The 23,937-nt window shown below is 36.6% G+C and overlaps 1 protein-coding gene across 2 annotated transcripts in view; it reads right to left on the bottom strand.

The window, feature by feature from the left end:
• THUMPD2 (THUMP domain containing 2) overlaps positions 1–23,937 on the bottom strand; it is a 39,681-nt gene that overhangs the window by 5,462 nt on the left and 10,282 nt on the right. For both annotated transcript variants that reach the window (XM_008072531.2, XM_021706172.1), the window contains 6 exons: positions 23,341–23,418; positions 20,912–20,964; positions 17,599–17,686; positions 10,429–10,500; positions 9,822–9,936; positions 2,268–2,376 (listed from right to left, as the gene is read on the bottom strand). In XM_008072531.2, the coding sequence (XP_008070722.1) occupies positions 2,268–2,376; positions 9,822–9,936; positions 10,429–10,500; positions 17,599–17,686; positions 20,912–20,964; positions 23,341–23,418 (515 nt within the window). The remainder of the gene's footprint in view (positions 1–2,267; positions 2,377–9,821; positions 9,937–10,428; positions 10,501–17,598; positions 17,687–20,911; positions 20,965–23,340; positions 23,419–23,937) is intronic.

Below are 23,937 nucleotides of genomic sequence, written 5' to 3'. Positions count from 1 at the left end.
AACTAGAGGAAATAATTGAGCTGAGAGCATGTATGTAGTTCATGCCACCAGAGTAATCACTTGTATGACAATCTCTAATTCTGGTTGCTTGTTCTTTCTCCAAGAGTCCAGTTCTGTATTACACGAAGTACCAACGATTTCCATTGCTTGTTATGAATAGTTTTACTAACCTCTTGTATTCTTCTTATTTTCACAAACACAGTTCCCCACTGCTTCCATTTCATATCTAGGGCCTTAAACCAGTAAACCATTGGGGAAAAAGTCATGTGTACGTAATATATTTATGTATATACCCCCATCTACTTCCCTAAAGGATTCGAAGTGGTTTACACTAAAAAAATTACCTGTCTAGGCACCATTCTAAGAGCTTTAAGTACATGGACTCCTCAGAAGAATGCTAGGAAGTGGGTATTATTTAAAGACATACAACGCAGTTAAGTACCATGCCTATGATTGAAGAACTATTTCGTGATAGAGTCAAGATTGCAACCCAGGTAGTTTGGTTCCAAAGCTTGTACTTGCCACTACTGTATGCTATACTGTCAGTATAAAACTCCAAACCATGAAAAAATCAAAAGTCAGACAGAAAGGTTGGGGACAGGTGGTAAGAAGGCTTGGTTACAGGAGAAGAAAAATTTAATGAAGTGCAAAATACGTATACTCTGAACTGGTCCTACTGAGGCACGCTATGCAAGAAGTCCTGAATACTCATCTTCCTGATTTTCAGATAAGTATTTAAATTTGTTGTCACAATGTGAGGGCAGTCATATCTATTACTGTCTTATTTTCAATTACCTGGAATAAAAACCAAACCCAGCTGAGAGAAAGTCAGGCTGGTTTAATTTACTAGTGCTAAAAGGACTGTATTCTCAAAATACTGCCCTCCACTGACTTATGGAGAGGTCCACAATATGCAGCATTAGATTTTCAGTTAAAGTAAGCCATTGTCTCTGGAAATTTCCAGGTTAAAAGCAAGTCATTCATATATATTAGTATCTCACCATGAGCTGGTTAATGGCACAGATGGTGAATTACCTACTTAGGCTCAAAGGCTGTTGTTATCAACAATGGCTCCAACAGAATCACCTTGGGAGCTTCTAAGAAATTCTGATGTCCAGATCCTCTCCTAGACCAATTAAATTAGAGGCTTGGTGGGGAGGGGTGAAGAATGAGCATCAGTATTTCTTTAAAACTCCTGAAACAATTTTAGTATGAAATCAGGGTTGCCAAATCTGCTAGGGGGAAATGTGGTATCAGGCAGAAGGGAGGATAGGTGCTCAAGAAATGTCTGAATTATGGTGCTGCCCAGAAGGAGAGGTCTCAGGAAAAGGATCAAGAGTTGGGTAAATGGGTAACAGGGAAAGTTGCTCAGAAATAAGACCATCTGAGAAGTATGGAGCAGCCAGCTCACAAAATGCAGTGAGATGACTCCAAGCCGACTTACTCGAATCAAGCTTTAATTTCCTTCCAGAATGTTAGCCTTGACACTCAATTTTCTCTATCCAAAACACATGGCTCATTTTTTAAACTGGAGACACACTTTACACGGCGGGCCCTTGAAGATTTATGTTGTCCTATTCGATCAAATGCCCTGCTGGGCAATTTAATATCAACTGACCTCTTCTACTCATGCCCATTCATTTCTGTATGCATTCCAGGCTCTCTCCTTTATCAACTTACATGATCAGAAAAACATATATTCACGTCTCACTCTTTGAACCTCTCAAAGAAATACTTCCATTAAATTGTCTTCCCTTAGATCAACATTAGAAACCACAAGATGAATAATACTTCTGCATTTTCACTTCACAGTCAATAACGAAGGTGCCGTCCATTCGGTTTTACTAAATGTTCCTCATGTAACATAATTCTGTTCTGTTGTTTAGTAGCTGTGTGATTATGAGAAAATTTATCTTTCTGGGCTCTAGTGTCTCATCTGTTAAAGTAGGGATTAACACAAAGGAGGTGGGTTTTTTGTGAAGGACAGAAACAAATGCGTACATTTTTGCTTCAGCCCAGAGGCTGAAATATAGGTCACTATTTCATATATTCAAATTTCAGGCAATAAGACAAAATAAAATTTACAGTGTAAGATGTATGAGATAACATTTCAAGTATAAACTTCTGACTTGAAATGTTAGAATATTAAGCTACAAAAACTCTGGGAAACTACTACAGTGCAATCAGTCCTTAACTGTAGAGCTGTGACATATTTTGGTTAGATGTCCAATGGCTAAAAAATTATGAAAATAAACTCAACAACTTACCTTTCCATTTCTTGTAATATGCTTTTGATGTCTTTTCTTAACTTAAACTTTTTCCCAAATGGAATGTCAGAAATAATAATATCGACACTTTCTGATGGTAACGGCAATTCTGAAAAACAGAAATCAGAGATCTATTACAGTGAGGTCAAATATTTACAACCTACATAATGAGAAAACAGAAGTACACAGGATACTTTTGATTAAATAAAATTTAGGGTTGCTAATATTGTTTCTAAGTAATTACAAGATCCCGAAATGCTTTCAGAATCACAAATAATAACCAGTAGAGTTATTGTACTCTGTTCTTTGGTTTTTAAGGTATGAAAAAATATGACTTAAATTATTTTAAATCAGAAAACTCAATTCTCTCAACATCTCACATGCATAGAAAGTTGCCAGATCCAAGAAGAAATATACTAAGTTGTCCAGAAAAACCTTTTACAAAATTATATTCAACAATTTTCATTTCCCTTTTTCAAGTTATATGCTTAGATCTATTTGTTTTTGAGAAAACCTGCTATCATGGTATTTTAAAGGGAGCTCAAAACGATAAAAATATCTACTTAAGTCCTAAGAAAGAGCTACACAATCAATAATTGACACAATAAATGTCCCACTAGAAGTTAAATATAGTATCTGATTATGAAATTTAAATTGCCTTATAATCTCACTCCTTCTAATTCATCAAAAGTAAGACTACGTCAGGGTGGGCCTCCTTCCTACCAACCTTCTCACCAGCAGTGGCTCTCAAAGTGTGGATCCCAGGCCAGCAGCACCAGTGACACCTGGAAACCACAATTTCATGTGCCTTTGAAGCAACTGAAGGGCTTTTGTAAAATACCATCTGTTGGCCACACCTCCAGAGTTTCTGATGTAGACACTCCTAAAACCACAAGTACCTGACACATAAGGGCCAACATACAGTACAAATGATTTTAAACTATGAAATGCTTTGAACTGCCAGCAAACAAAGTTTGCTTGTAGCTAATGAGCTGAGATTCTGAAATAGAAACACTGCTCAAAACGAACAAGTAAAAAGCATCTTTTTTATATCTCTGCAGGCTGATTCAACAACATGAAAAAAATTAGTTTTAAAATATTGGTTGCTTTGAACAAAAGAATTGCCCTATTTTTCCTCCTTTCAGATGAAAAAATGGGTAAAAATTGCTTAGAACTCAGGATTATGGCTGCAAGATATTTTCTTCCAATATAACTTTTTTATGCATATGTTTAAGTAAAAGATTAGGTTGATTGAGAACTTGTATAAATTTGAGCACATCCTTCTTACTATTTTCTTTCCTTGTACTTTCTGCTGTTTATTCTTTTTATTGTCCAAGTTTATGATATACATGTTCTGTCCTCTAAAATAATTCCCATGGTTATTTAAAATTAGTTCTATATTTAAATCAATTCAACCCTTATCATCAATCATTTTGCCTTGGCTTTCTCCATCCCTCAGTTGTTTCATCTCTTAAATGTTTGGATTTTGTTAAATACTTTTTTCCCAAAAGAGTTGTTAGTGAAATGCTGCCTGAACTTTTTCACATTTGAAAATGTTTGTACTAAAATGATGTTTTGGTTAGGCATATTTTTGGGTCACACTTTGCTTCATTCCATTCCATTCTAGATACACATTTACACATTTATCCAATTAAAATTGCTTCAGTGACTTTGTAAATAGGATCTCAGAACCTTGTAAACAACCACTGTTTCATTGCCAGTTGCTCTACGATATTCTGTTTCTTTCCACTATGGCCAAAATACATTTTAAAGTTCACAGGATCAGATTTGATCCTTCCTTGTTTGGTTGTTAATTTTTTTTTTACTTCTATGCTTACTATTCTTTTTCTCAGTTCAAAAAGTATAAGAGGATATAAATCTTTCAATGAGATTTAAACCCACCATCTTAATCCAGAAGTTCATAATAATTAGTTTTAAACATGCAAAATGTAGTCTGGAACATGGACTGGGTCACCATATAATTTATAGCCCAAAGAACATTCTGAGGACAAGAATGCTAGAAATAACTATTACTATGTACCTCTGAGATACTTACTATCTAAGAAATTAGTTTATTATGGTAGATCTAAAAATAACATCTGTTGTGCCGGGCTCGGTGGCTCAGCCTGTAATCCTGCGCCTTTGGGAGGCTGAGGTGAGTGAATTGCCTGAGCCCGTGGGTTTGAGACCCGCCTGGGCAGCGAGACCTCATCTCTACAATAAATTAAAAAATCAGCCAGGCGTGGTAGCGCATGCCTGTAATTCCGGCTACTGGGAAGGCTAAGGCGGAAGGATCGCCGGAGCCCAGCGGGCCGAGGTTGCGGTGGCCGGGAGCGGCCACTGCACTCCAGTCTGGGCGACAGAGTGAGACTCCAACTCAAAAAAAAAAAATAATAATAACATCTGTGCATACTAAAATTTTTCTTAAAAAAAAAAAAACCCCAAATATTTTAACATTAAAACAAGTAAAATAATTATTTGTAGTACATAGTCATATACTGATTAGTTTCTTAGACATATTAGTCTCTAATCTCATGTCATTAGTGGCATTTTTCAGAATAATAGTATTTTTTAATACAGACTTTTAATTTTTCACAAAACTGCTTGCATTCTTCTACAAAGTTTTATTGTCAGGTTTAATAAATTTCCCTTAGACTGCAAAATTTTTATTTGAGAAAATATTTTCTCCATAGTGCTATCCACAGAGCTTAGAACAAATTCTGGTAAATGGAGGTCACTCTCAATTCTCTCTCTTTCATATGGAAAGTGTAAATATTTCAGCCCTCCAGTTCATAGTCCTTCCATTCTGAGTGGCTCTGACAACCATGTTCAAAAAATAAAACTAAAATAAGTTGTCTCTACAATTCTTTTAATTCTTTTCCCAAATTTAAGGGTTTCTCAATTTCATCCCCTTGCTACAGATTACACATTTACCAATTAAAACAAAGAAAGTAATGAGAATATTCCCATAAGATATCCAAAGTATACTGACAGAATTTCAGAATTGAATCTTGTGCGTTACTGAGCTTGCAATAATTTGTTCATTTCTTCCCTCATATTTTTAGGGAAAGACATCAGAGTCTTGCTGTTGCCAGCTTTATTTCTAATAACCACAATTCACCATAAAATTCAAAAGCTAAGGATTTTTGGCAGCACTCCATTTGTTAAATCATTTGATTATGGATTTCTAAGATATTTTGAATAAAATGCAACCCAAAATAGACCTTTTTTCTTTTTTTTTTTAAGTGTATAACACCACTGTGGGATACTATGGCTGATTTACGATGTAGTTCTTCGAAGGCTTAGACTTTTAAACCCAATTGATGGGTAAACATAGAGGGCAAATGTACTGAAATATTTTTTTGCACTAAACCATCTTCATCATAAACAGTTTACTGTTCAGTTACTCTGTGTGTATGTTTAAAAATAAAAGTGTTGATTATTTTGACAACTTAAGTTTCTAATACAACTGACAGAATATTGCAGCCTTATGGAGGTAATTAGGAATTATATGGGTACCTCATTAAATTCCAAGTACATTTCTTCTCATAGGTTTTAGTGAGAAGATTAATTTTTGTTGTGATGCTGTGGTGCACCAAATCAATACATAAGCCAACAGATGTGCAATGCTGAACTGAGTTTTTAACAGCATTCACAAAAAGTTTCATCTTTGATGGGGGAAAAAAAAACCAACTCCTAAATTTCCAAGAATTGAGTGTGGTATGAGGGATCTGGGGGGAACAACAGCAAAAGCCCAAATTTTCATAATGAGTAAAACTTAGGAATAAACATACAAAATTTCTTCATCATAAATGGCCATCTCTTTTTATACCAGTAGGTTATAAATCAAAATGAATATTACTAAAAAGGTAGAAATATAAAGTCATTAAAGTACACAAAAAGACTGAAGATCATGATTTTGCAGTCACATAAATCGTGACGAGAGAGTTACTAACTTGCTAGATGTAGCCATGTTTATGGATGTCTTTAATTCATGCTGTGTGTTAGGCACTATACTCTGTGTGTTTATGTAATAAATCCTTCCCACAGCCTTATGAAGTAGGTATTATCATCTTTGTGTTATAGATAAGAAATGCAGAGAGGTCCATTTTTTTTTTTTTTTTTTTTTGCCAAAGGCCATATGGTGAAGAGATGATGGTGGAGCCAGGATTTATACTCGATCTGACTCCAAAGCCCATGAGTGCTCTTAACTAATAATATAATCAAAAGGTGTGAAAGCCTCAAGTCTGTTAGTGTCAAACAGTGGATTCATGGGTCTCAACATTCTAATTTGTATTTATAATTAGAGTTCCTAAGGGTAAAACCAACTTAATAATAAAAAATGCTTTTATCTAGCTAGAATGCTTACCTATAAGTAGGAGCAACAAAGGTTAATTATTAAATAGTTCATATTGGCCCCTATGTTAGCAAGACATAATATTCCTCCTAGATTGAAACTTAATATTAAAAGGTTGTGATGATGAAACAGCCTAAAATAGATGTTTTATTCTTTCTTCCAGAAAGTTATCCTAAAAAATAATATTCACAAAATAATAATCTATAAATGTCATAATATGAAAAACATTTTATCTTGGTAGTTCAAGAAAGATAAATTTCTTTCTGTCAAATTTTAAAGAGTTTTAAAAAGTGTAATTCAAATAATATCCAGTACCAAGAGAGGTTTAGGGCAATGTGAGCTACCATCTGCCGCTGGCTTGGTGTAACCTGCTCTGACTCCTGTTCTCCTGCTGTGTTCCCAGGAGAGTATAGTCCACCACTTGTAACTGGACCTTACCCTTTCTCAGGAGCCTCGCATGTAGCAAATGAGCCATTCTCCTCTCCTTCCTGCATCAAGGCAAGTTCCTCCTCTTCATCTGATCATTCTCATTAGTATGAGCAGACATTTGTATTTTTAAAATTCTAATTTCTATATTCAAAAAAATCCCTGCTTGATCTCTGATATCCCTTTTAGCTACTGCCCCATTTTTCTGCTCCCCCTCCCGGCCAAACTGCTCAAGAGAATGCTCTATACCAGCTGTCTGGAAGTTATTTCCCCCATTATCTAAAGAGCCCACTCCAGCAAAATAGACCCTGACATCTGCAATCACCAGGCCTCATTTTACTTCAGTGGACAGCCACTGACCCAGCTTGTCACTCTTTTTTATTCTCTTATGTCACAGGCTGTTCCTTTATTAGAAGCTCACCTTCCAGAACTCTAAGCATCTGAGTGCTATTGGGCTCAGTCTTCTTTCCCTTCTTTATTAACACTCATTCATTCTTGAGGAGCTCTCATGGGTTTAAATGTTATCTATGCTAGTGATGTCAATTATTCCCTTAAACTCCAGATTTGAGTATTGAGTTACGAACTTGACATTTTCTTCATTTGATGTTTAATAATCATGTGAAATTTACCAGGTCCAAAACTTTAACTTTCCCATCTCAGTAAATAACAACTCTGTACTCTAGTTGTTCAAGCCAGAAAGCCTGGAGTTTTTCTTGTTCTTTCTCTCACACTCCATACACATCCAACCCAACAACAAACCATATTGGCCATGTCTTCAAAGATATATGTCTGAACTCCTCTCAACAACTCCATGAATATCACTTTGGGCCAGACCATCATCATTTCTTACCTGAATTATAACTACAGTTGCAATAGTCTCCCAACGAATCTTTGTTTCCATACTTCCCTCTCTACAGTCTAAGAGTGAGCCTACCAAAAACTAAGATTTATTTGGTTACCTGGTGCCACAGAGAACCTCTGTTTTTAAAAAAACAAAAAACTGTGGAGAACTTTTGCTTATTTTTCTGAAGGGAAATCTTACCAAAAAAGCCCATAAAATGAAAGCAGATAAAAGTTAAGCTGGGAATGCAACAGAGGTCTGATGGCCAAGTCAGTACTCCCTCACTAATGCCTACAAAGCATTTTGGAGAATGTAAAGGGACTGAAAACCCACAGCTCTGAAATCATTTGTGAAGGAATTTCAGTTTTCTTAAAGATCTCAAAGAAATTAGGTCTTAAAGAAATTTATGAAAAAGCTTGACTGCAGTATAATCATCCCTTGGTTTGCTGTAGAAACAGTTCTATTAAAAATCTTCACGGAAAAGCTATAAAAAATAGTCACTGACAGCTAACAACTATGAGATCTCAATTAGCAACACAAATTCTTCTTTGGAATTGCTTTGTTATGCTTTTACACAAAAGTTTTTCTAGTATTTCTTCTGTTGATATTCATTTTCACTACTTTTCCACTATAACAATAATTTTTAAACAGTATTTTGTCCCTCCTGATTATAGGGTTGATACTGGGTCCTACCAACTACCTATTCACTGCCAAGAGAATGTGATGATTTTTTAAAAGAGAGAGATATACTAGGGAAATGGGAAAAAACAAAAACAAAAAAACCCCAAGAAATATGAAACTCCTCTGAACTAGTAAATGCTATGGATTTCAGGAAAATATTATTATTATTATTATTATTATTTGAGTTGGAGTCTCACTCTGTCACCCAGACTGGAGTGCAGTGGCTGCTCCCGGCCACTGCAGTCTCGAACTGCTGGGCTCTGGTGATCCTTCCACCTCAGCCTTCCAAGTAGCCGGAATTACAGGAATGCGCTACCACGCCCAGCTGATTTTTTGATTTATCGTAGAGATGAGGTCTCGCTGCCCAGGTGGGTCTCGAACCTGCAGGCTCAGGCAATCCACTTACCTCAGCCTCCCAAAGGCGCAGGATTACAGGCTGAGCCACCGAACCCGGCTAAGAAAATATTATTTTGATGGGACCCAGTAGACTTGATTTCTAGGCATGTTTGTCGCTGATGACTCTCCTTCACTAAAGGTGGGTCATGTTTTCACTGCCTCACAGAGGGATCAGCAGTCACAGTTTGCCACAGACCTTCCTGGTTTTAGCACTGAAAGTACTGGGTTAGCAAACTGGGATGGGTGGTTATCTTACTTCTGTATTTCTATGAGATACTGTCCAATGTGAGGCAAGAAGAAGGTAAGATAATTCACAACAATTCCTATAGTTTATCTGAAAGAATTTTTATTATTATACCACTCTCTTTATTTTATTCCTATATTAATTACTGGTTATGGTAGGAGAAATGGTTCAGATGCAACAAACACATCTTTTAAAAATGTATTTCAATTCCTTTGGGAGATACATATAGTTTTTGGTCTGGGCTTTAAGAGTTCCCACCTCTGCTACCTGTGCACATTGTATCCAACAGGTAGTTTTTTTTTTTGTTTCTCCACCCTTTCCTCCCTCCCCCTTCTGAGTCTAGTGTCCACTATGTCTTGCAATAATCACATCTTAAAAGGCATATTTTTACTTAACATGTTATGAAAACTATATAATTGTTGCTTCCCAATTATTTAACTTTTGAAAATAAAATAATTGCAATATTGGAAATAAGCTAAGTATCAGCTAAGTATCTGACAGGGTAAAATACAACTTTACCTATGTAAAATGCGTCTTGTCTTATATTACAATTCTAAATATATTTGCGTATGTTCATTTTCTCAAATTTTTGTATTTTTAGTATCTTACCTATAACAGAGACCTTAAGTAGCTCAATTTTATCTTTAAGGCCTGCAGCTTTTAGATTGTCACATGCACCCAGCAACTGTGAGTCGCTGACATCAGCACCCACATAATACACATCCTGTGGGAAAGAAGTTCATATTTAAGTACAAATGAAACTGTTATGTATGTTATGTAGTTAAAAAAATCTATTTATACTTTCCCAAATGATAAAAGTGAAATTCAAAGATTTTTAAAGTCAAGTTAAACAAGTTTAAAGTCTTCTTTTAAGATGATACTTGATAGCAAAAATGAAAAGTTTTTATTAAAAAATAATCTGCTAATATTTTACAATTACAAATGTCTAAAGAATTTGGGGATTAGTTTACTCTAGGCCATGACTACTGAAATTGTGACATATTTTCCTAAATTTATCACAATATTTAAAGAATAGCATAGCAATTTAATTAATCCTTCGTAATCTATTTTAACTATAGTGAATAATAATAACTCATATAATTAAAAATAATAATCCCCACATAGCCAATCTACTTATAAATAATTGGTGACTAAACATACAAACATGCTGATTACAGTAAGTACACTGCTTGGCTTATCAAACTTTAGAACTTACTGGCCATTCTTTAGCAGCTTCCAGAAGTATTGTTCCAAGTCCACACATTGGATCTAGAACAATTGCACCAGCCTACAGATAGAAACATGAATTTGATATTATTAAGCCCATCATAGCAGGTGTTATAAAAGAAATCTAAAACTTGGGGAATCAATACTTCAAAAGATTCCTTTTATACTTCATTAGGAATTTCAAGGAGTAAAAGTTATAAGGTAGGATTGTGCTCGGCACGTTTAAAGACCTTGGCCAAAGACCAATGAGTGAAGGGAAAAGGTGATAACAGCCCTAGAGAGGGAGCCAGGGGATTCTTTCAGGATGGGTTGGGCTATGCTGCATGTCCTAGCAAATCCTGGATCTGAGAGGTTTAAAACAACATGTAGCCATGCTGCGTGCCCACAGTAGGGAACCTGGGGCCTCTCGCCTCACCTTGAAACCCACAGATGAAGCAATCACCATCTGCAATGCTGCCATCACTGTGGCAGAGGGAAGAAAGCATGACAAATTGTGCATTGGATCAGAAAGATGCCACCTGGAAGTGACACACATCACCTGCACCAGTATTTAACTGGCTCAAGCATGTTAGTTCACATGGCACACACAGTGCCAAGGGGCCAGGAAAGTGTAATCCTACCTACACCTGGGAGGAGAACAGGAAATTTGGAGGAAAACTCCTTACTCCCACTCTGGGAATCACATCATGTCAGATCTTGTAGGCACTATAAAGATTCTGGTTCTATTCTGAAGGATGAGAAACTACTGTAGGGTTTGAGTACAGGAGTCAAATGACATTACATTTCATAGGGATTATTCTGACTGCTCTGTGGAAAAAAGATCAGAGTAAAAGTTAAGGTTAGTTAGAGTGCCCATGCAAGTGATGATGGTAGTTTAATTTAGAGTGTTACCGGTGTTAGTGATGGAAATGGCTGGATTCTGGATCTATTTTAAAAGGTAGAGCCAAAAGGATGGATTAGATATAGAATATTAAGAAAAAACAACAGTCTGGAGTGCCTAAAGTTCTTGACCTGAGCAACCAGAAGACAGGAGTTTCCTGCTACAGAGATGGGGAGCAGAAGTTTTGGAGAAGACAAGAGTTCTGGATGGGATAAACTTGAGAGACCTCTAAGACCTCCAAGTATGGATGTCCAATGAGTCACTGGACTAGCAGTATAGAGTTCAGGCTACAGATATTAATTTGACAGTCAGCGGCAGTCAGTATATAAATGGTATTTAAAGTATTAAAACTGGCTGGGCTCGGTGGCTTAGCCTGTAATCCCAGCACTTTGGGAGGCTGAGGCGAGATGATTACCTGAGCCCATGGGTTTGAGACCTACCTGAGCAACTTGGTGAGACCTCATCTCTACAATAAATCAAAAATTAGCTGGGCGTGGTAGTGTGAACCTGTAGTTCTGGCTACTTGGAAGGCTGAGGTGGAAGGATCGCAGGAGCCCAGCAGATCGAGGCTATGGTGGCCAGGAGCATGCCACTGGCCCCAGCCTGGGTGACAGAGTGAGACTCCAACTCAAAAAAAAAAAATCAGAACTAGACATGATCATCCAGGAAACAAGAGAAGTTAAAAAAGAGAAGTCTATGGATTGGGCTCAGTGATCTCCTAAGTACAGATGTTTGGAAAGCAGAGGTCCAGCCACACATACAGAGAAGTAGCACACACCAACTTAGAAGGAGAACTCAGAGTGGGGATCTTGAAACAAAGTGAAAAAACTGTTTCAAGAAGAGTGACTCCAGTGCCAAAGTGCTAACAGGGTGAGTGACATGAGCAGTGTCAGGGGAGTGTTGGTGATGAAGCCTCATCGAAGTAGGTACAAGAGAGAATGGAAAGAAAGAAAAATAGACGGCAAACACAGACAATTATTTTAAAGAGGTTTTCTGTAAAGGGAAGCGGACAAAGGAATGGTAGTGAAGGGACATGTGGGTTCGGGGGAGGGTTTTTATTTTTTTAAGTTGGAAGATACTTCAGCAGGTGTCCACGCTGGTGGGAATGATGCAGGAGGAAAGTCCCTAAGAACGCAATAGGGAATGGATTCCAGTACACAAGTACTAGAGCAGAATGAGAACAGGCTGCTTGCAACAATGTGAAGGCAGATGTATAGGCTGGGCGCAGATTCCCATATGTTGGTACCTTTGATGAGGAAAAGAACTCAAGTTCTCTACTGACTGTAACATTTAAGTCAAATAATAAGCAAAAGAGTTTAAAGTAGGGCAGGGAAATGACTATAATGATTGAACACAGAATCCAAGCTGTGAGAGAGAAGTGGACAGGTGGCAAGTAAGGAACAGTGGTCGGGTCAAGTGACTGGAAGGGCCTGAGGGTTGAAGACTGGTGTTAGGGCACTAGAGGAAGCCAGTAGGAAGGAGAGGTAGTTAGGAACAAGATTCTGGAAACAGGTTTGTGGAAGGGATACCCTTTCGGGTATAAGATCTAGAATGTGACCAAGGCAGATCATGAGGGTAGGGAAGCCAAGAAACTACAAGGCATGTTATTGAGTGGTTATGGAGGTCCGAAAGAATTATGACAGGAAAAATGGCCTGCTTCAAAGGTACTGAGAGGTTCTGGGAAGGAGGGAGGAACAACTGTTCAGAAGGTGCAATGAGGAGCAAGCAGGACACCTACCCCTACTGCAGGCCCAGCGGAACTTGAGAACTTGATGGCAGACATACCATCACTCAGTGTGTCTACAGAGGAAGCAGAGTCCTCAGGGGACAGCAGGTTTCAGTCAGGGTCACAGGGTACCTGATGGAAAGAAGCAAAATGTTCTCAGGAGAGACACTGTCCCTGGCACTAAATTCTAGGGAAAATGTCCTATAATCCCCCATGAAAGGGCAGTGAATAACAAAAGGAATAATAATTTAAATGGTATTTTGTTTAAAACTAATAATGGCATGAGAATTAATTTTGATGAGGATCTCAAAATGTGCCATATGCTGTACTCTCCTCCATGGTCCATGGTCAGCGACATCACCTAACCTAAATAGCTTAACAGATATCTCAGGACCTTTTCTAGCCATGATACTTGTGGACACAGACCGAAGTATTTCTGTCTATTTGTAACAACAACTAAGCTTTACAGAACTCGACTTTCCTTATTTATGATATGTAGGAAGGAGAACTTACAGTGAACATGAATGTGTCCAACATCCCCATCTTTAAATTTCGTTTTGAGTGTGTTGACCTCCCCAGGGCCGAGCTGTCTATGCACTGCTCTGAGTGCTGAGTTCCAGGAGGGACCTAGCCAGGGTGGACACCAGTGGATCCTCACACTGCAGGTTATCTCTCACATTTAGAGAGACATTACTTACTCTTGATATTAGCAGGGCAAACTCATGATAAGGAAACATTTTATGGAGCACTACTTTTGGATATTTTTGATCATTTAATTTTGACTTTTCTGAAAATCGTTTATATCAAGACAAAGGTAACATTTCAAATTTGTAGGTGGTTATGCAAATTTAAATTTAAATATGAACTGTGGTGAAACCACTGGCATTTTGGAAAAAGATTAACTAACTATAACTATACCTTTCTATTCATATACTAAAAAAAAAAAAAAACACAAAACCTGAATTAAAGATTTAAGCCAAATAAATAAAAATAATCCTGGGTTCTGGGTGCCCGGTAACCTGAAAGTCACTCCCTTCACTACTCCCCTCTGAGCTAAGTGGCACTCATATCCAGAGACGACAGGTGCTAAAAGAAGCCCTGGGCTCTGCCATAGTCCCAGAAAAAGGGTAGTAAAGGGTCTCTTTGCCATGAGGTAGGTGATTAGAGAAGAGCACTGGAGCCCAGAAGGGAGAACCAGGGAATCAGTAAGCCTGGTCTTCAGAGATCCATGGACTTGCAGGGAGACCAGTGCAAAGAAAGGCTTCCTCCAGGAGCCTGAGCAGGGCTGATAGATACTCCCTGCATTGCCGAGCCCAGGGGTGCCAGAGATCCACCTGCCATTTACCACCTACAGGATTCTGGCCATTTATAATACTTCAGTAACCATACTTTAGTCCCATCAGGCAACCACAACAAAGTAATGGCACATCTAAGGGGATGGGGGCTCCTCAGTAGCTAGAAAGTAAACAGATGAAATAATCAGAACACAAACCTACTGAAACAGGACTAACAATGGAGAAGACATACTATGTCTGAATAAAAGAAGACCTTTCAGAGATATTTGTATGTAACACATACACATTTCTAAAGCTAAAAAAATAAGATTTTTACACTAAATATATCAGTAAATGAATTAAAACAGAGCATACCCTTGAGACTCTTGTTGTAACTTAGAAGATAGTGTTCAAGAAGAACTAAAAATGCAGAACCAATATATATAGAGATGGAAACCATATGAAAAAGGATAAGAGACTTGGAGGATACAGTCAGGAAGCTTAACATGTTTATTTTTACTTTGGTTTTCTTAATTTTTAATTTTAAAGATGTGAGGTACAATCAGGATTAGATATACAAGTGGTCATCATACGTGTAAAGTTTGGGCCTCACTTTGGTCCCCACTTTGCCTGGTTTAAGATCAGATCCCTTATTGATGTTGTGTCCTTCCCATCCCACAACCCCCACCCATGTAGTATCCTGCTACTGCCAATCCCTTTCTTAAAGTATTATGGTAATTTTTTCAGCTTAACATGCTTATAACAGGAATTTCAGCAGTAGAAAAAAGAATGACGTTTAAAGTTAAATCTGCTGAACAGTTGAGGCATTAATAAATAATGGAAGAAAGAGTGTCTGAGCTGAAGAAATAATAATTTTTATAATTATATATTCCAAATTATAATTATTATAACATCAATTATTATTACCATAAAGGCAGCTAATACTTAGACATATAATACTTTCTATGTGCCAGGTACTGTTCTCATCACTTTATTAATGCTAATTCATTTAATCCTGTCATGATACTATGAGACATTATTACTATTTCCATCTTGGAAATGACAAACCAAGGCACAGAGATGTTAAGTATCTTGCCCAAAGCTTCTTAGCCAATAAGTGGTGGAGCCAGAATAGAACCAGGTAGTCAGACTCAACATGCTCTGGGCCGAATAGAAAAGACAAAAGCATTTTCTGGTAATACTCCTGAACTTTAAGATTAAAGAGAAAAATCTTATAGGCTTCCAAGCAGAAAGATTAAGGTAGCTATACAGGAAAAGAAAACGCCCCCTGGCATGGCCTGCTCATCTTTAATACCGGAAACTGATAGACATGGAAGAGCATCTGCAGACTTCAAAGAGAAAAGACCTGCGACTCAGGAATCCCACAGCCAGTCAAGACCCGATGACCCAGGACAAAAAGAAAAGACCTGAAGAGGAAATGGAATTCAGACAGCATACTATTCAAATACACTTAAGGAAAATACTTGAACAAGACTTTAACTAAGCAAAAGTAAACCAGAGCAGAGGCTGCCAATGGATAGATAAATAAAGAGAAGAATAAAACTGGCAAGCAGGGAACACCTTGCAATATATCTTTGTGTGTGCATGCACAAATGTGTGTGCAGTACACATAAGTCTGTCTAATGATTAAGGTTAGGCCATGTAATGTAAGTGCTAACCAAGAACTTTTGAAACAGAAGGGGAATTTCCAATATATAATAAATAATTTAGTTCAATCTAATAGTTGGAAGTTAGGTGAGAAAGGGATTGAAATGTTTCAAAGGTCTCATTGTAGGGAAGAATAAAGGCGGGAGAAGAGAAAAAAGTACTCTAAAGGTCTTATGACAAGGAAAAGGGAGAAGCTGGGGAAAATCAGAGTCTTTAGTGGTAAAAACAGGCATATCTCAGCAGAGGAAAGACGATGTTCTGTTTTAAAGTAAGAGTAGAGTCATATGTGTTTAATTAAAACACCTGGGAAAACGAATTCAATGGAATAGTACAATAAAGTAAAATCTCCAACCCCAGGGAGAATGAAATAATTCACAAGTAACTTGATCAAACTAGCAAAAATAAGAGAAGTAAACAGTGTATGAAGCCATGAATAGGATGAAAATAGAAGGAATACAATCAAATGTATCTGTCATAACACTGACTGAATTATCTCAATGAAAGACATAGACCATAAGAATGGGATAATAAAAGTTATGTGTTTGTGAAAAAATATTTGAAGCTGAAAACAAAGCAGTGGCAAAGAAATATTAGGCAAATGCAAGAAAAGGAAAAGAGTGAAAATATTAATAAGATGATAACATGTAAGTTTAAACTCATTAATCAAGATAAAGACTTATGTAACAATAAAAAGGCACAATTCACAATGATGTAATAAAAGTCATACATATATATATCAAACCTCATAGTAGTTGAAAAATTCAATAAAAATGTAAAAACTTAAAAAACACAATAACAGAGATTTAAAAATACTCTTTCAGAATGGAGCAGATAGTAACACAGTTAAGTAAAAATAACAGAAAACATTTTCGCCAGAAAATAATTTTTTTTCTGTTTTTTTTTTGAGTTAGGGTCTCGCTCTGTTACTCAGGCTGGAATGCAGTGGCACAATCACAGCTCTCTGGGCTCAAGCAATCCTCCCATGTCAGCCTCCCAAATAGCTGGGACTAAAGACACATATCACCGTGTCCAGTATTTATTTATTTTTTGAGAAAACAGAATTTATTGAGAAAACAGAAAAGTTACCACAGTGGGAGGGGACCCGAAGGGGTTACCCATTTTTTGGGGGGGGGGAAGGGCTAGAGATGAGGACTTGCTATCTTGCCCAGGATGGTCTCAAACTCCTGGCCTCAAGCAATCCTCCTACGTTGGCCTCCCAAAGTTCTGGCATTACAAGTGTGAGCCACTGTACCCGGACCTAAAATAAAATTTTCTTATGTACACAGAACTTTTATAAAAACTGACCAAGATCTTGGTCACAGAGAAAAACTTAAATCTTAAGAAGTGGAGGTTTTACAGGCCACATTTTCTGATTGTGACACACAAAAAAATCAGAAATAGTAACATGTTGCTAACTTTCGACTCAGCTTTTTCACAGCCAAAAAACTCTCAGAAGTTCAACAGTATATTAAAAAACCACTGCTGCAGCTTGTAAGTGTAATGGCAAAAACCATTAAAAAAAAAGATAAAAAGCAAGTAATCAAAACTTTCCTTTAATAAGAGACTGTGAAAGTTGTTATGGAAAGAACCAAGAATGAAACATTTCCGTACCCTGATTTCAGCAAGAGATGCCATTGCCCATGCTATGGTGGACCGCAGGCCGGCTGTCTTGATGTAAGCTCTGCTGGCTAAAGGAACTCTACAAAGAAAAGAACCTGATTAGAACAGCATACAAATATTACTACACATTAAAGAACTGGAAACAAACAAAAATAACCTGTCCATATCTGAGAATCATTTTAACACATTCATCCATCATACACTAATGTATTCCTTAAGTTAGAAAATATTTTTAACCTTCTGACAAGACTGTCTTCTCTAACCATAAAGGCTATCCACAGATTGAAATCAGGGACATAAAGCTCTCTAATATGAGCTATGTCTAAATTCTAAAAATTTAATCACATATGAGGGAAAACTTTCTTGCACTTCACTGTCTTCCCACATGAAATAGACCTTTTCTTGCTACATGGAATCATGAAGAGAAATAAACTGTTTTGTAATACGGATGTGGTATGGAAAGTAGGGCTGAATAGATGCTAACCCTTGAAACACGTTTTCTATAAAAAGTCCCTTTTGTAAGTTTGCTCTTTGCTCATTTGCATCTTTCTCAAAAGATGAAATGAAGCATGACATTGCATTGTCTAAAATAATTTACTGAACGAAGGACTGAAGCGGCTATCTCCTGAAAGTCACTGCTCTCCATCACCACTTCATGTTTTAGCCTCCCCCTCCTCCTCCTCATTGCTACTATAAGTGTTTCCAGATTTGACAGAAATGTTCAAAATATCACGTATCATTTCTACCTTTCTAATGCAATGAACAAGTAGCATCTCCTTGGAAATTTTAATGTGCCACCATTTGTAAGTAAGATATGAAGACATGGTTTCAAGAATTTGTGCTGGTTTGTTTTCAGGTAGCCTTGCTCCAAAACCACCAAGAAGGTTCTTCTATGAACATGACATAAAGCCACAGTGTTCTCCAAATCCTTCTTAAAAACTTTCAGCAGAATTCCATACATGAATATTAAATATCTATTTCTTTCATCATTTGTTTTTCATCTTTCTCTGACTTTAAGTTATTGTTTTTATATTTATTGCAAGCCTCTTAAAAGCTCAGAACAAGATGGTATATCCCTTTCAAATAAAACCATATAATTGTACCCTTACTGTTATAATGAGGAAGTTGTGCAAGGTAAATCCATAGGAGTTTGGCTTTTTAATAAAACTTTCCCAAGAAATAACAATTCACATTGTAAAGAGTACTGTATCCATACATTTGGAATCAGGGATGTAAACTGGCAGGTGGAAAGATATAAAATATTTTGGCCAATGAATCTGCTTCTATAAGGTAAACTCGGTGATTATCTTGCTACAAAACACATTAGTTTGCATTCTAGATACCAAAAAATATAGATGTGGTATGGAAAACTGTCTTTGCCCATATATGTGAAACCTTTTAACGTTTCAACAATTAGGTATATACTTTTACTAATAGAAGTTTTATTTCATGGAAGACAATTCTTATTGATGTGACAAAAATGAATGTTCTTATTTTACTTAAACCTGGAAAAAATTGATCCCATTACTCGACAAAAGGGCTCTATTATATCAGTATTATAACATTATTCAGGGAAAAGCAGTGTTCAGAAATAAACTCCTTGAAAATAAAAATACTGCTGTAGTTTCACAGACTCTGGCTAATGTTTTAAGTCACATCTGAGCAGGCTTTTATGTAGTACAAAACAGATGTGGTTTCTGATCCTCTTTTCACCATACATCCATTTCTTCCTTATTCCCTTCCACACCATTTATTGGCAAGACAGAGACATCCTAATTTATACCTGTAGCCTAGAATTGTCACCTGTACCTCAGCTCTTTATCTTCAAGTATGTGCTTGGACATTTTTATTTAGAAGATAAGTAGTGTAAAGTCAACAGGTGAACACAATCTCCTTTCTCTGGATTTCGTATCTCAAAAGCACTCTTCATATTCTTACACCACTCATCGTCCTTGTATTGGGTACCACAATCTACATCTTCGGCCTAGACATGTCACCTAAGCTCCAGATGTGACATTTTTCACTGAACACAGTTTTCCTACATTTTGTATTTCAGTGACTAACACCAGCTATCTAGTTGTACAAATCAGAAATCTGGAAGTTATTCTAGATTCCTTAACTTTTTGTTTGAATTTATGGCCTTTCTGTGACCCCCAATTCTGCCTTAGTTCAGTTCCTCATCAGTTATTGCCTGGACTATTATAAGCGTTTAAAGCCTCTCCCTTTTATTTCTCTTTTATTAAAAAAATATATTTTCCTTGGTAATTTTCTGAAATCACAAATCTGTGTATGCTACTGTTGTTTCAAATTCTTATTGCTTTTGGAGTAACATCCAAACTGTTTAACATGGCTTATAAGACACTTCATGACTTGCTTCTAACTGGTCAGTCTAATTTTCGGCCACTTTCCCTAGGCACTCCTTCTCTGTCCCATCTATACGGGAGCTAACTTATCCTCCCCATATCACTCAAGCTCCCTCACCCCTCTGTACCTTTGCATGAGCTATTCCTTGCCTGTAAGATCTTTTCTTTCTCTTGTCCACTTGACAAACCCATTCTTCTTATTGTCAAGTCTCCTCTCCTCTAAGCGACACTCCTGTATGTTGTTTTGCTCCCGTCCTCCAGTAGAGTTGGGTCCTCTTTTCTAACTCTAGTGAAGCATTTATCATGTCTGTTTTACCACTAGAGTGAATTCTTGAACGAAATACCCATCTTATTCATCTTTCAACTTCGGTGTCTGGCACAGTGCTTTGCGTATAGTAAGTATACCACTGATGTGTCAACTGAAATTAATTGAATTAACCTTACTCTAGGAAATGCTTCTCCCTTCCCTAGTTGCTAAACTGTTTCAAAAATAAGACAGTTGAAATTTATTCAACACTGCATCCTAGAAACAGTATCAAGCATTTTCATGTGAGCTATCTCATTTAATCCCAGTCACAAAGCTATAAAATAGGTACTACGATTTTCCTGATTTTAATGCAGAGAAATGTGATAATTTGCCCAAACTTGCAGAGCTAATTTGTGGAGAAGGGAGAATTCAAGTCCACAGTTCCTATGCTATACTATACTAGGTGATGTATTAATCACATAATCAGTGGATTACTGCAATCAAATATTCACAACTCTTAACTGGTCAGTTAAGATCAATCCACTAAGCTCCTTGAAAATACTTTATTCAAAGAATGCTTTGCCTTTAGCCCCCTGTTATATCAATGTTTCATATTATGAATAAAACGAATACAGTTCTTACTTTTACAAACTCTCTTAAAAGATAAACCTGAAGCTTAGAATATAATATTTACCTGAACACAGGAATCCCCACCACAGAGTAAATGTCATTGAGATGTATAAAGATCTGAAAGGATAAACACAGAAGTCAGAATGGAACAAGAAACTGCATTACCAAAGTATTGGTGCCTGAACAATGTATATCTGTATACCTAAGCCTTAACTGTACCCCACAATTTTAAAATAAAAAATATGTTAATAAAAAAAAAATTCCAAGGCCTTATCTGTCATATCTGGAAAAATGTTCCATATTTTTTTTTAAGCAGAAGCAAACTAAATTTTAAGTATACGTCATAGAAACATTTTAAGGTTTAAAAAAAAAAAAAAGAAAAATTCTAAGTTGAAAAAAAAAAAGGAAAATTCTGAGGTAAATTTGGTTTACAAGTTACATAGAAACACAGGTTACAAAGAACTCAAGATCAACTTTCTTCCCCAAGATTCTCTGAACTATCCTAACTGGATCAGATTTTTCAGTATTCTGGATTAGAGAAGATTTCCTAAATCTACCCTAATTCTAACCTCAAGTTAAAACTCAAGGCCACACAAGTCTATAATAGGCCACAAACACTTGCAGGATAAGAGAACATGTTCTTTAGGTCAAATACATATGTATATGCTAGCCAGGGTGCCCTTTTCTCTATCCATGGGTGAGTTTTTGCTTCTCTTTATTTCCTTTCTTCTGTTAGGCCACGAAGAACATTTAAATGCCTCAAGTTATAATTAGTAGCCCACAAAAATGTAAAATTTACAATCTTTCTTACTTTTATAGTTTGATAAGGCTTGTAGAATACTCAAATTGTTGCTTTGAACATCAAAAGCATTTAATTCCTGGTACTTTCACCCCAAGGCTATTTTTCATATAAGAGTGTAATCAGAATTATTCAAATACTGACACATCTTCATCAGGAAAATAATTATCTGGAGTGACTCCATTTGGCCAGTTTAATTCCTCAATCAATTGATAAAGTTACCAATTAAAGCTAAAGTTACCAATTTTATATATTATATATTTTAGCAAAATCACTAATTAGAATTTTCTATTTATAATTTATACTAAAGATTTGATATGCTTACATGTCAAATGTTACTATGAATAATAGCTTCTCCCACTATAACTTTTTTCCTATCTATTTTGCAGAACAAAATTTGTTAATATTTGATTCTTCTGTTAATTTTTAGTCACAGATTTTGATATATGAAATTTTAGTGCTGTCAATTTGTTTTGTGTTATCTGTACCAATAACAGCTATTCTTAACTACATTAACATTGATTTTTTGGGCCAATCTATAAGAAAACTGTAATTCTGAGGCAGTGTAATAGACTCAAGGGAGATGTGGAGAAGCAGACCAGAAGAGGAGATGATAAGGGAACTGGGAGGGGAGATGGAGAAAGACATCTCACATCAGAACAGTTTCAGGATCAATGTATTTAGCATGACAAGCAATAAAAAAGATACACCAGATTACTTTTTAACAGTGAAAAACATCAGCTACAAGGAAATTTAAAAATAGAACAACATAAAATGTTCTGGTTTATTTGGCCAGCTATTACTCCATTTAAAGCTACATAACAAGCAATAAATTTATGAAATAGTAAATCACAAAAATGATTAGGTATCAAATTTATAAGATGGTTCTCAAAAGGTAGTGAAGAATATTTTCTGTTTCCCCATGCAAATGTTGTTTGTTCCAATTAAAAAGTATAACTTTATTAATTTTTAAAATATAGAAAAGAAAAATATAATCCCATAATGCTAACAAAAAGTCAACTATTAAATACTACTTAATTTTGTGCAGGTCTTTTTTTTTTTAACATTAGTTAGAATTTCATAACATAGAAACATGTATTACAGAGACATCTCTGCAACTTCATAATAAAAAATTTTTTCTTCATCTGGGATCAAACAACTTCATTCCAAAAAATCTTTTTTTGGAGCTTGGATAAGACATTTTCACAGTAAAAACTACTAAGAAAATTATCTGTACTATTCTACTGCTAAAGAGAAAGGAGATTGCTGGATCCATGTAGACATGCTTTTTAAAACTGTAAAGTGAGCCAGGCTTGGTGGCTCAGCCTGTAATCCAGCGCCTTTGGGAGGCTGAGGTGAGTGGATTGCCTGAGCCCGTAGGTTCGAGACCTGCCTGGGCAACTTGGCGAGACCTCATCTCTACAATAAATCAAAAATTAGCTGGGCATGGTAGTGGGCGCCTGTAGTTCCAGCTACTTGGAAGGCTGAGGTGGAAGGATCGCCGGAGCCCAGCAGATCGAGGCTGCAGTGGCTGGGAGCGGCCACTGCACTCCGGTCTGGGTGACAGAGTGAGACTCCAACTCAAAAAAAAAAAAAAGAAAAAACCTGTAACGTGGAAAAGTACAATAAGAACAGATGACATCACCTTTAAAGAATTAGGTAACAAGTATAAAGATACAGCAAATATTTATTACCTCTAAATTTGGATTCCTCAAATCTGCTTTCCATCCAAACTGTTTCATAAGAGCAATTCCAATTACTCTCCCTAGCTCCTGGAAAAGTAGTAAATTAAAAGAAAAGATAAAAATACTAAACATGAACATTTTAAATTTAAATGTAAACAAAAAGAGAGCAACCTGTAGGAAAATCAAATCAGACTATCTGATGGCAATTTAGGGTTCCAATATTAAAATACCATAAAAAAGCCTTCAACTCAAGGCACTTACTGCATTTAACCTATACTCCATGGCATTATTAATATCTACTCATTTATAATCCTTAATTTTATAATTTTAAGTTCACGACCTCATAAATATGGTCAATATGAGTTTTAGGAAATGGATGCAAGCTGAAGAATTGACTATTTCAGCTACTGTGAGCCTATATGTTTAAAAATTACCAGGTCAGTATCATCAGACTCAGTCTTTTTTTTTTTGAGTTGGAGTCTCACTCTGTCGCCCAGACTGGAGTGCAGTGGCTGCTTCCGGCCACCGCAGCCTCGACCTGCTGGGCTCCGGTGATCCTTCCACCTCAGCCTTCCAAGTAGCTGGAACTACAGGTGCGTGCTACCA

Source organism: Carlito syrichta, unplaced genomic scaffold (genome assembly GCF_000164805.1).
Source record: "Carlito syrichta isolate Samal-C Ts95f unplaced genomic scaffold, Tarsius_syrichta-2.0.1 Scaffold315330, whole genome shotgun sequence".
Lineage (NCBI taxonomy): Eukaryota > Metazoa > Chordata > Mammalia > Primates > Tarsiidae > Carlito > Carlito syrichta.
The sequence above is the reverse complement of the archived record's forward strand: the minus strand, read 5'-3'. Positions and strand labels throughout refer to the sequence as shown.